Here is a 13977-nt window from a genome sequence, read left to right as displayed (position 1 = left end):
GGTCAGCTCCCCTCATTGGTCAGCTCCTCCTTCCTCCCCCCATTGGTCAGCTCCTCCTTCCTCCCCTCATTGGTCAGCTCCTCCTTCCTCCTCCCCCCATTGGTCAGCTCCTCCTTCCTCCTCCCCCCTCATTGGTCAGCTCCTCCTTCCTCCTCCTCCCCCCTCATTGGTCAGCTCCTCCTTCCTCCCCCCCCATTGGTCAGCTCCTCCTTCCTCCCCCCTCATTGGTCAGCTCCTCCTTCCTCCTTCCTCCCCCCTCATCAGTTGCATGTCCACGTTGTTGAAGCTGTCAGAGTTTAGCTGTTGTCTGAAGGTTTTCTTTGTTCTGGTTCCTTTTTATATTTTTCATTTCTTATGTCAATTTGTTTTTTAAGAAAAATAATAAAATGGAAAATCTGAGCCTGTGACTTTATTTTGTCTTTAGCCAAAGATTCAGAAAAGTTATTCATCAGGTATTTATCAGTTATTGATCTGCTATTAATAGGTTATTAATTAGTATTAATTGTCATTGATCAGTTATTAATCAGTTATTGATCAGTTATCAATATTTATTCATCAGTTATTAAATAGTTATTAATCAGTTATTAATCCGCCATTAATAGATTTTAATGAATCAATTAAATCATGTCCGTCACTTATATAAATAGCTATAAACATTATAAAGACAATGATCCATTCATCTGAATTTTGAATGTGATTTTAATGAATGAATGAATGGTCTCAGCTCTTTCTTGGCTTCACATCATTCACACCTGTAGAAGCAAAACTGGCTTTACAAAGGGTTAGGGTTCACATAAATTCACTCGTCCATATTAAGTCACGCATTCGTATAAATTCACTCGTCCACATAAATTCACTCGTCCATATTAAGTCACGCATTCGTATAAATTCACTCATTCACTCTGCAGCTAAAAAGCGTCCTGTGGGCTCAGAGCTCGTCGTCGTCCTCGCTGGCCGCCGTGTCCACGTCCTTGTCTTTACGCTCGGCGCTCTCCGTCAGGAACTCCTTCTGCTGCTCCTCCAGATCGCGGAGCTCCCCCTGCAGGCGGTCCAGGTGAAGCGCCCGGCGGTTCCTCAGCAGGCGCCGGGGGAACGGGTTCATGTCGCCAAAGGCGATGCCGACGAGCTTCCTGCCACACAGACGTCAGCTGATCAGACGATGATTAGCTCAGCGGTACAAACACCTGGAGGACGGCGTTACCTGGCGTTGGTGATGGTCTTGGTGAAGAAGCGCAGGTACTGGTAGATCTCCACACTGTCGTGGATCTTCAGGAGCTCATCCTCTTTGTATTTGAACAGAGCCAGAGCGTACCTGAACATCACCTGCAGAACAAGTCCACAGGTGAGAAATATGAGCTGGAGACGGCTCTGCTAGCACCTGAACGCACCACAGTCTAAAAACACACACTAGCTCCTGAACACACCACGACGATACAGATGGTAGCTCCTCAACACACCATGAAAACAAAACATTCAGTAACGCCTGAATGCAGCACAAAGTCCACAGGTGAGAAACACGAGCAGGAGATGGACAACTGTTATGGACGATACAGACGGTAACGCCGGAACATACCATGATGATACATACAACAACACTTGAAGGCACCATGATGAGGATATGTCCTTTAAATGTCACATAAAGCAAGTGACTAGGACTGCCTTCTTTCACCTGCGTAATATCGTCAACATCAGGAACATCCTGTCTCAGAGTGATGCTGAAAAACTAGTTCATGCATTTGTGTCGTCCAGACTGGATTACTGTAATTCATTACTGTCTGGCTCCAAATAGCTCTTTAAAAAGCCTCCAATTGATTCAAAATGCCGCAGCAAGAGCATTGACAGGAATTAACCAGAGAGATCATATTACTCCAGTTTTAGCTTCTCTTCACTGGCTCCCTTTAAAGTCTAGAATAGAATTTAAAATCCTCCTCCTTACATGCAAGGCCCTTAAAGGCCTAGCTCCATCGTATCTTAAAGACCTCATAGTACCATATCATCCCAGCAGATCACTTCGGTCTGAAAGTGCAGGCCTACTTGTGGTTCCTAGAATTTCAAAAAGTAGAATGGGAGGTAGAGCTTTCAGCTATCAGGCTCCTCTCCTATGGAACCAGCTCCCAGTTTGGGTTCGGGAGGCAGACACTCTCTGTATTTTTAAGGTCAGGCTTAAGACTTTCCTTTTTGATCAGGCTTATAGTTAGGGCTGGACTAAACCATCCCTTAGTTATGCTGCTATAGGCCTAGGCTGCTGGGGGACGATGCACCAAACACATGTCCTCCTTCTTTCTTCTCTCTCCTCTCTCGCATCCTCCACTTTCTTTTCTCTGGCACAGAGCTCTTGCCCTCTAATTTCCTATATACTACTAGTCATACAATTCTGTGCTATTACTATGTAGAATGTTTACTGCTGTGTGTGTGTCCCCCCCCTTCCCCCCTCTTCCCCCCTCTTCTTGTGAGTATCTCTGGCCTGGAGTGGTGTGTTTCCCGTGGAGCTCTATACTACATCTGTTGTCGTGGTCTCATCAGCCTGCCCAGTCTTCATGGAATCCTGCAGTTCTCCACTCCTACCTGAATGAACAATTCTCCAACCTGCCTATGATTCCTCTTACATTTTCAAACTGTCATGTAACATCATCAGTTTGTATCATCAGATTCCACATGTACACTTTAGTCAGATATGTGTATCTATGACAGATGTATGTTTATCTTGCTGTTCTCTTCTCTCTTTCTTCTGTCTGTACCCGGCTGGCCTTAGGCAGATGGGTCCCTCCATATGAGCTGGTTCTGGTTCTGGTTCTGGTTCTGCTCGAGGTTTCTTCCTGTTAAAAGGGAGTTTTTCCTGCCACCGTCGCCTTCAGGCTGCTCTGGGGGTTTCAGGCCGGGTTTTTGTAAAGCGTCTTGAGACGATTTGTATTGTTATTAATGCTATAAATAAAATTGAATTGAATAGAGTAACAGCGACATGCACTGTGACGATACGGACGACAACACCTGAACGCACCACGATGTTACAGATGATAACATACTGACAGTAAAACCTGAACACACATTGATAATGAAACAGACATCATACATCCACAGCCATGCACAACATCAACAACTCAAGACGACCGTCTGTCTTAAAGGGACAGTACTATTTTTCTAAAGGTGCAGTGCAACAAATTTTCTAAAGAATAATAAAAACAAAGATGGAAAGAGCTTTTGAAACTGTAGCAACAATTCATATGACTTAGGGTAAGATAACTCTCTCTCTATATATACATATATACACATATATATTGATCACTATACATATTATATATATATATATATATATATATATATATATATATAGAGATATATATATATCTGGAGAGAGAGAGAGAGAGTGGTAACAGGTTTGTTTGTTTGTTTATTGAGGATCTCCATTAGCCGACGCACAAACGCCAGGCTAGTCTTCCTGGGGTCCTTTAAACACCTGTTATTGTGTATATCATTGTGGTGTTGCGTACAGGTGTTACCTTGGTGCCCTCGTACAGGAAGGCATCCCACAGCGGCAGCAGGATGTCGCTTGGCAGACTCTCCACGAAAACCACCAGGAACCAGTTGAAGGTGACGAGGGACACGTCGATGCTGTGATCCTCAAAGTGGGACGCCAAGCGGGGAAGCTTCTCAGCCAGGAAGTCCTTCAGGACCCTCTGGTCCGCCTGAGGACAGAAACCGGTCAATGAATCAAGAAATAAAAGTGATTTGTGACAGTGAGACCGTCCCCTGACCTGAGACGCCAAAAGGTTTTTGGTGTAGTAGTCCTGAGGCATGATGACTTCCACCACGGCCACCAGACACCAGAAGGCGTCTTCTTCATTCTGGAGAACCAGTAGAGCGATGGCCGCCAGCCTGAGACACATGACCACGTCACATGACACAATCAATTATTCAGCAGCAGCTTAACGAGTCCTCAGTCCCTTCTACAGCAATGTCCTCATGAGTATGTAAACTCAAACCTGTTTATGTACCTGTTGAGACCCTGGCAGTAGCCAATAGCAGGGTTCTGCCAGGAGAACGCCAGCAGGACACGGCGCAGCTGCAGGAGGGCGGGGCTAGACGGGGAGGAGAAGTGCTGATTGGTCGTCAGCGTGCGATGTAGGTCCAGCTGGATCTGTCTGCTGGCTGGGTGAGGAGACAGCCGACTCTTCTCACATAGCTGTGTGGACAGGTGTGGACAGGTGTGGAAGGGGACATGTTTTAACAGATGTGGACAGATTTTAACAAGTGTGGACAGGTGTGGAAGGGTGTGGACAGGTGTGTATAGGGACAGGTTTTAACAGGTGTGGACAGGTGTGGACAGTGCAGGCATACCTGCTGGTAGCGCTGGGGGTGGCGCTCTTGGATGGTCCTGGTTCTGGCCCGGACCACCCAGCGCCACACTCTCTGGCGGTATTCCTGGGGGACGCCACCGCGCACCAGACCTTTCAGCTCCGGGGAAGGACAGAGATCATGGTCCGACCTGCCGGCCAGGTACTGAGCCCAGCGGGTCAGCAGGGGGCGCTCCAGCCCCTCCTGCAGGACAACAAGGAGAGGAAAGGTTACAGGTGTGTGGTCGGTGTCTGCAGGTAGAAGCAGCGGAGGGTCCAGACCTGGTGCAGCAGGTTGTGGGAACGGATCTCCAGCGCCTGGATCTTTGCCAGCAGCTTCATGTCCTCCACCTCGTAGTCCGGGATGATCTTAAAGCCGTACTCGTCGTGATCCCTGCAGACACAGCGAAGGGTTTACTGGTCCCAACATAACATTAGTTAGGTGTGTCCTTCTCCTCAGGTGTCCTTACCTGTCCACGTTGAGTTTGAGGCTCTTCAGTTCTCCTCTTAGAGCATCCTCAATCATCTTCTGCACGGCCTCCCGCTGGACCGGATCCAAAGATTTGGTCTCCTGCAGCTTCCGCAGGACGCCCAGGTAACGGCTCTCCACCTGACAGTTCGCGGCCTCCAGGTAGGCACACTGCAGCCAATCAGAGAGCAGGACACAGAGACACCTTTAATGTGAACATGTGTCTTCCTGTCTGCTGGAGACAATTAAAATGTTGTCATCGCTAAGAGATCTGACTGTACCTGGACCTGGTTCTAGACCTAGACCTGGACCCACCTTCACCATGAGGCTCTTCTCCTGCTCTGAGCTCTTCCTCCACAGTTTAGTCAGCTGGTAGATCTCAGAGTTCAGGAACTTGTTCTGAGTCTTGTAGGCCTCGATGTCGTCCTGAAGAACACAAACGCAGTCAGGTCTCAGCAGAACCAGCAACACCAGAACCGACATGTCTACTTGCTCCTGTTGTGTTATAAATAAAGTCTGAACTCCTCCTGAACTTCATCAGCATCTGAGACCACACTTCACCTTTAGGTTCTCCACCTCCTGTTGAAGCTTGTTGAAGGTCTGAGAGTCCAGACCTCCACCAGACGATGAGCTGGAGGACCGGGTGTCAGACAGACGGGAAGTCACCTGATCAGACAGCTTCATGATCACCTGACAGGAAACACAAAGGGAGCACAGCTATAGACTTTTGGACTAGACTCAATCAAAGTACTCTTAGCCATCTCTACCTCTCCAGGGATGTCCCGATCAAGTTTTTTTGCCCTCAGATCTGATGCTGATATTTAAATATTGATTTAAACAGTTGGTCTCCTGTAGCTTCCTAAAGTCTGTCCTTGTCTTCATTGTCTTCTCCTAGAGTTGGTCTCCTGTAGCTTCCTAAAGTCTGTCCTTGTCTTCATTGTCTTCTCCTAGAGTTGGTCTCCTGTGTCTTCCTAAAGTCTGTCCTTGTCTTCCTTGTCTTCTCCTAGAGTTGGTCTCCTGTAGCTTCCTAAAGTCTGTCCTTGTCTTCCTTGTCTTCTCCTAGAGTTGGTCTCCTGTAGCTCCCTAAAGTCTGTCCTTGTCTTCCTTGTCTTCTCCTAGAGTTGGTCTCCTGTAGCTTCCTAAAGTGTGTCCTTGTCTTCCTTGTATTCTCCTAGAGTTGGTCTCCTGTAGCTTCCTAAAGTCTGTCCTTGTCTTCCTTGTCTTCTCCTAGAGTTGGTCTCCTGTAGCTTCCTAAAGTCTGTCCTTGTCTTCCTTGTCTTCTCCTAGAGTTGGTCTCCTGTAGCTTCCTAAAGTGTGTCCTTTTCTTCCTTGTCTTCTCCTAGAGTTGGTCTCCTGTAGCTTCCTAACGTCTGTCCTTGTCTTCCTTGTCTTCTCCTAGAGTTGGTCTCCTGTAGCTTCCTAAAGTGTGTCCTTTTCTTCCTTGTCTTCTCCTAGAGTTGGTCTCCTGTAGCTTCCTAACGTCTGTCCTTGTCTTCCTTGTCTTCTCCTAGAGTTGGTCTCCTGTAGCTTCCTAAAGTGTGTCCTTGTCTTCCTTGTCTTCTCCTAGAGTTGGTCTCCTGTAGCTTCCTAAAGTCTGTCCTTGTCTTCCTTGTCTTCTCCTAGAGTTGGTCTCCTGTAGCTTCCTAAAGTCTGTCCTTGTCTTCCTTGTCTTCTCCTAGAGTTGGTCTCCTGTAGCTTCCTAAAGTCTGTCCTTGTCTTCCTTGTCTTCTCCTAGAGTTGGTCTCCTGTGTCTTCCTAAAGTCTGTCCTTGTCTGTCCTTGTCTTCTCCTAGAGTTGGTCTCCTGTAGCGTCCTAAAGTCTGTCCTTGTCTTCCTTGTCTTCTCCTAGAGTTGGTCTCCTGTGTCTTCCTAAAGTCTGTCCTTGTCTTCTTTGTCTTCTCCTAGAGTTGGTCTCCTGTGTCTTCCTAAAGTCTGTCCTTGTCTTCCTTGTCTTCTCCTAGAGTTGGTCTCCTGTAGCTTCCTAAAGTCTGTCCTTGTCTTCCTTGTCTTCTCCTAGAGTTGGTCTCCTGTAGCTTCCTAAAGTGTGTCCTTGTCTTCCTTGTCTTCTCCTAGAGTTGGTCTCCTGTAGCTTCCTAAAGTGTGTCCTTGTCTTCCTTGTCTTCTCCTAGAGTTGGTCTCCTGTAGCTTCCTAAAGTCTGTCCTTGTCTTCCTTGTCTTCTCCTAGAGTTGGTCTCCTGTAGCTTCCTAAAGTCTGTCCTTGTCTTCCTTGTCTTCTCCTAGAGTTGGTCTCCTGTGTCTTCCTAAAGTCTGTCCTTGTCTTCCTTGTCTTCTCCTAGAGTTGGTCTCCTGTAGCTTCCTAAAGTCTGTCCTTGTCTTCCTTGTCTTCTCCTAGAGTTGGTCTCCTGTAGCTTCCTAAAGTCTATCCTTGTCTTCCTTGTCTTCTCCTAGAGTTGGTCTCCTGTGTCTTCCTAAAGTCTGTCCTTGTCTTCCTTGTCTTCTCCTAGAGTGGACTGGATTCAGTCCAATAAATCTTTCAGTCAAAGTTAATGTAGTGTGGAGAGGGTAGCTGGTACCTTGTGTTCTCTACTCCAGAAATGTTCTGGTCATCCAACGCTGCCATAAACTCCCTAACCCTCTCTGGAAGATGTTTCTCCTTGACGCTGTCTCCAGGAAACTTTTCTCTTCTTTTAAACGTTCAGTGTTTGTTGTTGTTGTTTGGGTGCAGCCTTTGACTGAGTGGACTCCATGGATTCTGTTTAGATGATCAACTACTACCACCTCACCTCACATCCACATTACACTAGTCACTGACTAACAGAGGACTACCTTCATTTACACACTGGGTTCTAGTTCTTCTTCTTCTTTGATTTTTGGTAGCATTGACGCCAGTCAACCACTGTTAAAACAGAAGACGACGATGTTGCGACGCAACAGGGACGTGGTTTTGGTTTACGTCCCTACTGGAGACCCAACTGTCCTCACCTCCTTCTTGGCGTTGTTCTTCTCCATCAGCATCCCGACTTTCTCCTGCAGCTCGGCCAACTGTCCGTCCCTCTGAGCCAGACTCTTCCTCGCCTCCTCTACCTCCATCTTGGCGTCCTCCAGCTGCCGCCGCAGGTCGGCCGCCTGGCGCTCGCGATGTCGCAGCAACTCCAGACGCTCCTGCTCGTCCTTCTCGGCCAGAAACTCAGCACAGGTGCGCTTCTCCAGCTGAGCTGCCTCCAGGGCTTTGTGGAGGATCCAGACCAGCTCCTGGACATGGCCACAGTACCGTTAATACATGAACACAACCTGGACCCGTCTGATCTGACTCCCTGATCACCTTCTGAGTCTTGACCTCCTCCATCAGCATCTGTTTCTCCTGCTGTAGGCGGGACGTCCGGTCTGAGGACGAGGATGCTGCGTCTCTGTGGAGGACCGGTGGCAGGGTGGACGAGCTGCGAGTCTTTGTCTTCCTGCTGAGAGTCTCAAACAGCGACGGTGATGCTCTGCCTTCAGCCGGAGACACCTGACCTGCTGGATCAGCCAATGGGAAGGTAGAAGGCGGAGTCCTGAGGGCTGAGGAGACATGTGACAGGAAGTGGTTAAAGAATACTACTGTGGTGGTGTAGTTACTACAGCACTGTGTGGTGATGTAGTACTGTGTGTACAGGAGGAGCTGGTGGTGGAGCTGGTGGTGGAGCTGGTGGAGGAGCTGGTGGAGGAGCTGGTGGTGGAGCTGGTGGCGTCTCCAGAGGTCGGAGGAATCCACGGTGGAGCTTCCACGTGAAAGTTGCTGTGGCTCCAGTCCTGAGACGACCTCTTGAGGAGACTATGGACAGAGTTCCTGTTCACGGAGACAACAAACATGACGACAACGTAACGACAAACTCTGTCAACGTGCCGACGGCTCTCACTGTATCTCGATGAGCGGATGTTTGATCGACATGTTGGTGAGCGGTGTTCGTTGGGACGACGCGTTAGCTGCCTCCTCTCCGACCAGACCCAGCGGGCTCTGCAGCACCGGCAGGAAGTCGTCTGCACAAACACGAAACAAAATTCAAATTGAAACAACACAAAACGCCACAATCATTTCTGAGGAACACACATTTTTACATTTCTTCATAAAAATGACACAAATCCTGAAAGTGGACAAAGAGAACCCAGCCAAACACATGAAACAGAAATATAGGACTAAAGTGAGCCAATATTACATATCAGAGAGGAGCTCCTCTAGGATTAAATCAGAGTCCATGTGTTTAGAAGTGTTTCCATCAATGTAATGAGACTCAGGTGTGGTTCAGTTCCTGGTTTAGTTTCAATCAATCAGGGATTTGTCTCAGTCTGATCTTCACAACACATGTTTGTGGACAAAGGAGCTTTCTGAGGAGCTCAGAGAAAGAGTTGTTGTTGCTCATCAGGCTGGAAAAGGTTCCAGAACCATCTCTAAAGAGTTTGGAACCCACGAATAATCCACAGTCAGACAGATTGAGAGCAAATATGTCAGTTGGATTTGTGTCACATCTCTTTGATTTGGGAGTAATGGCAGAGAAATTATTTATAACAATCACACTGACTTCACAGCAGAGATATCTGAAGTAGGCTTCTCCTTCCTCTGAGCTAAAGCAGATAATCAATGGCCTTAGAACCTGAACGCCTCGCTGAACAAGTCAGGACACGAGCAGCATACCTGAGACCTGTGTGAGCTGCAGCACTCTGCTGATTAATGATCAACACCAACAATCATAAATAGAGAAGTAGGGCGTAGTAAGTCATTTGAGCAAATCAGGGTTGACTTTAATATTCCTCGCTAAGATTTTTATAAGTATCTATAAATTCGTCACTTTATCGGGTCTCTCTTGAGGACAGGCGGGATCCACATGAGACTGTCAGAGCTGGAAAACGCTATAGTTCTGGCCAAATCTCCCAAAAGGACTGATTTCCTGATTTCATCCAGGAGGTCAAACAGTTTTTGCTGACTCCTTCTTTCTGTTTACTCTACTTTGCTCCAGACACCAAATCTCTGTTGATAATTCTTTTGTTTCTGGCTAAAAAATGTATCTTGCTGTGGTGGTCAGCTCCCCAGGTCCCTACAGTCGACATGTGGGTACCGTAGATTTCTGCTCTTACTCCTCTCGAGAAGTTGACTCATGAACTTAATCCCAATTTGGAAAAGTTTTGGAAGATCTGGATTGTCATCTGTTCATTGGTTCATGCGTAACAACACCAAAGCAAATTCCTTGTATGTACAAACATGCTTGGCAATAAAGTATTTTCTGATTCTGATTCTGATTCTGATTGGTTCATTTATCTCATTTATGTGCTTCTCGTTAACCTGTCTCCTGTCGCCTTTTTATTTATTTATTTTATGTATATATAGATATGTATAGTGCAGCGCTCACTGTTAGTTTAGGTTCGGACTTTTTTGTTTTGTATGTTGTGTTGTTTGCTTTGTTGTTTTTAATGTTTGTGTTCATAAAATTGAAAATAAAAATAAGTTCACCAGCGATCAGGACGTTCAACCACACAACAACCGACTCATGTAACTGAAGCCTCAATGTGGACGTGGAGCAGAGTCACTGAGCCATGAAGTCAGGGCAACAACAGGAAATGCTCCACAGAGCATTCTGACGCATCACTTCCTGTTTCCTGTTGCCCCGCCCCTCATTAGACACGCTGAAGGAACCGGTTCTTTGCCTCCAATCACATTACGTCCGCTGTTTCCTCTGAACACGTTCCTCCACTGACGCCATGTTTGTTTACTACTGTAACCATGGAAACGCTGGTCTGTATCACCTCCACCAGCACTAACGAATAAAAATACTCTCATCCTTTGGCTGAACGAAAAGCTGATCTCACCAAACTCTAATCAGGAGTTTTTTCATAGAAAAGTGAGTCAGGCTGAACCGCTCCCTCGTCTGGAGGAAGATTTGTTAGGGTTGTTAAGGACACGCCCCCTTCATGAACATGCAGGGTCGCCATAAGGTGACACACCTGGATCAGCTTCAAACTGCTTTCAGGTAAACTCACAGATAAAGAGCTGAAGGGACAGGGTCTGCCTCCACAGACCAGAGACCAGAGACAAGAGCTGCCTACAGAGACCAGAGACCAGAGACCAGAGCTGCCTCCAGAGACCAGAGACCAGAGACCAGAGCTGCCTCCAGAGACTAGAGACCAGAGCTGCCTCCACAGACCAGAGACCAGAGACAAGAGCTGCCTACAGAGACCAGAGACCAGAGACCAGAGCTGCCTCCAGAGACCAGAGACCAGAGACCAGAGCTGCCTCCAGAGACCAGAGACCAGAGCTGCCTCCAGAGACTAGAGACCAGAGCTACCTCCAGAGACCAGAGACCGGAGCTGCCTCCAGAGACCAGAGACCAGAGACCAGAGCTGCTTCCAGAGACTAGAGACCAGAGCTGCTTCCAGAGACCAGAGACCAGAGTTGCCTCCAGAGACCAGAGACCAGAGCTGCCTCCAGAGACCAGAGCTGCTTCCAGAGACTAGAGACCAGAGCTGCCTCCAGAGACCAGAGGCCAGAGCTGCCTCCAGAGACCAGAGACCAGAGATGCCTCCAGAGACCAGAGACCAGAGCTGTCTCCAGAGACCAGAGCTGCCTCCAGAGACCAGAGACCAGAGCTGCTTCCAGAGACCAGAGACCAGAGCTGTCTCCAGAGACCAGAGCTGCCTCCAGAGACCAGAGACCAGAGCTGCTTCCAGAGACCAGAGACCAGAGCTTCCTCCAGAGACCAGAGCTGCTTCCAGAGACTAGAGACCAGAGCTTCCTCCAGAGACCAGAGTCTGCTCCTCACCTGTCGTGTTGTTGTTGTTGTTTGTCTGCTCTAAACAGCTGGACATCCGTCTGTGCTGCCAGCGCTTCACCTGCAGCTGCTGGAGCCAATAGAGCATCAGCTCCTGGGTCACGGCCTGTGGAGGAGTGGGTGCAGGTAAACTGGAAGTTATAGACTAGACACAGAAGACCCAGGCTGGGCCTGGCCCGGGCCAGGCTGGGCCGTATGTGGCCTCCTACCTTGAGTATGAAGGTGCGTTCAGGTGTCTTGATGTGGAACGTGCCCTTCTCAGCCTTCAGCGGGTAGGAGAGGGTGGCGCTGCTTAGCTCCACCCGGCCCAGCGGCGTCACATCCTGTGGCGTGCGGTAGTAGAACAGCTGGTTCTTCTTCTCCTCGTAGGTGAACCAGCGCTGCTTCCAGGCCCTCAGAGGCCCTCCCTGCTTCTGCAGGAAGCCACACAGTTTGGGCTCACCTGAAGAAGAATCCGCCGGGCAGGGTCCAACCTGGTCACAGAACGACTCAATGGTGAGGGGCGGAGCTAGCGGAGCCAGGTGTGACGCTACAGGTGGCGAGCACAGGTTGTTCAGGTGAGAGGGGGGAGGAGTCTGTTGTGAGTCCAGGGGAGAAGGGGGAGGAGCCTGCTGGGGGTTCAGGTGAGGATCTTGGGGGTCCTCAGGTGTGGTTGTAGGGAGTTTCTCTGGACCCTGGTTGTCGTGCTGGTCTGTGGATCCAGAGACGTGGATCTGGTTCTGTGTTGAACTGAGAACAGTCAAATCCTTCTGAGTTCCCTGGTTTGTAAGACCTAAATCCTTCATGTTGAGGGGGTCCTGGGACTCCTCTGGTTCTTCTCTGGGATCTCCTGGTTTTCTCTGATCTGTACAAAGTGGATCTGGTTCTGGTTCATCTGCTGGAACAGGAGGTTGCTGTACAGCAAGAGGTTCTAGTTTATGTGGAGAGAGGCTTTCTGCTTCTGGTGGTTCTGGATCATCTTTTGAAGAAGCTGAACCTTCAGGTTTCTGGTCTGGGCCCGTCTGCTGGCTCTCCGCTGGACTCTGGAGCGACTGGTCTTCCTCCTGAGGCTCTGAGATCTGGTGGTCTGGTTGCGGCGTCCCCTCGTCATCATGGGCAGGAAGTGAGCGAGACGAGGCAGCGCTGGGATTTCCTGCCGCGCTGCTTTCATCCATCCTGCTAAAAAAAGAAAGAGGGAGAGAGAACAGGAAGAAACAGGAAGAGGAGAGAGAGACGAACTGAGACCTGACCTGAAAACGTTCAAACCTGCAGCTGATCAGGTGACATGGATAGGGAACAGCTGACGGCTCCAGAAAAGCTGCTTATGAACACAAATACACACAGATACACACAGATATACACAAATACACACAAATACACAGATATACACATAGATATAAACAAATACACACAGATATACACAAATACACACAGACACACACAAATACACACAAATACACAGAAATACACAGAAATACACACAGATACACACAAATACACACAGATACACACAAATACACACAGATCTACACAAATACACACAGACACAAACGGATATACTCATAAATACACATAAATACACACGAATACTCCCAAATACTCATGAATACATATGAGTACTAAGTATAAATACAAATATTTAAATATTTACGAATTTAAAAGTGTACTTTTACTGCTGACACTAGTGTACTTTTACCACTGATACTAGTATAATATAGGCAGTGGGCTACTGTACTTTGATGAAAGTATTTGTTGTACTCACTCCTTCACAGTACATGCAGACATAAGTGTGGTTGTTTTCTAACGTCCGTTTACCTGAAGGGGCGTGGCCGAACACACCTGGTGGGGTTTGATAGTTTTTAACTGACAGTTGAATCAGTTGAAGAAAACGAACTAACCCCCAGAGTTCTTCTTCTTCTTCTTCTTCTTCTTCTTCTTCTTCTTCTTCTTCTTCTCTGGATCGTGTCTCGCTCTCTCCAGGTTTCTCTTCCTGATCCGTCTCTCCTCCGACCGCACTCCCTTCTTCTTCTTCTCAGAACTCAACAAGACGTCGTGACAACACGCGTAATTTCCGGTTCTTCTTTCAAAATAAGAGCAGGGTTTTATGGTTATGTCTTCAAAATAAAAGCATATTTTTCCGTGTTTAAGCTGAACTAAATAAAAAGCTGCAAACAAACTGTTTACTGAACACATCATTATTCAATAACTTATATCTTATACATCTCACTATATACTTTACACAACATACAGCTATACTAGTATCTATACTTTCATATCCACATCCATCTATCTATCTATCTATCTATCTATCTATCCATCTATCTATCTATCTATCTATCCATCTATCCATCTATCTATCTATCTATCTATCTATCTATCCATCTATCTATCTATCTATCTATCTATCTATCTATCTATCTATCCATCCATCCATCCATCCA

At 47.6% G+C, this 13977-nt stretch overlaps 1 protein-coding gene across 5 annotated transcripts; it reads right to left on the bottom strand.

Moving 5' to 3' along the window:
- Window positions 1-552: 552 nt before the first annotated feature.
- Window positions 553-13572, bottom strand: tbc1d2 (TBC1 domain family, member 2). 5 transcript variants are annotated; one of them, XM_084550607.1, is made up of 17 exons: window positions 13352-13572; window positions 11767-12715; window positions 11549-11663; window positions 8657-8777; window positions 8411-8586; window positions 8083-8318; window positions 7743-8012; window positions 5362-5490; window positions 5116-5226; window positions 4802-4971; window positions 4614-4725; window positions 4336-4536; window positions 3993-4180; window positions 3753-3873; window positions 3498-3683; window positions 1202-1323; window positions 553-1130 (listed from the first exon to the last, which is right to left on the bottom strand). In XM_084550607.1, exons 2-17 carry the CDS (start codon window positions 12709-12711, stop codon window positions 929-931), a joined length of 3405 nt encoding a protein of 1134 aa, XP_084406733.1. In that variant the 5' UTR covers window positions 12712-12715; window positions 13352-13572; the 3' UTR covers window positions 553-928. The 5 variants fall into 5 exon arrangements, with proteins under 5 accessions (XP_084406733.1, XP_084406729.1, XP_084406730.1 ...); XM_084550603.1 differs by having other exon boundaries at window positions 3498-3873; XM_084550604.1 differs by having other exon boundaries at window positions 3498-3873; window positions 11767-12712.
- Window positions 13573-13977: the final 405 nt, after the last annotated feature.

This window comes from Chelon labrosus, assembly GCF_963514085.1.
Source record: "Chelon labrosus genome assembly, chromosome: 8".
NCBI classification, from domain to species: Eukaryota; Metazoa; Chordata; class Actinopteri; order Mugiliformes; family Mugilidae; genus Chelon; species Chelon labrosus.
The sequence above is the reverse complement of the archived record's forward strand: the minus strand, read 5'-3'. Positions and strand labels throughout refer to the sequence as shown.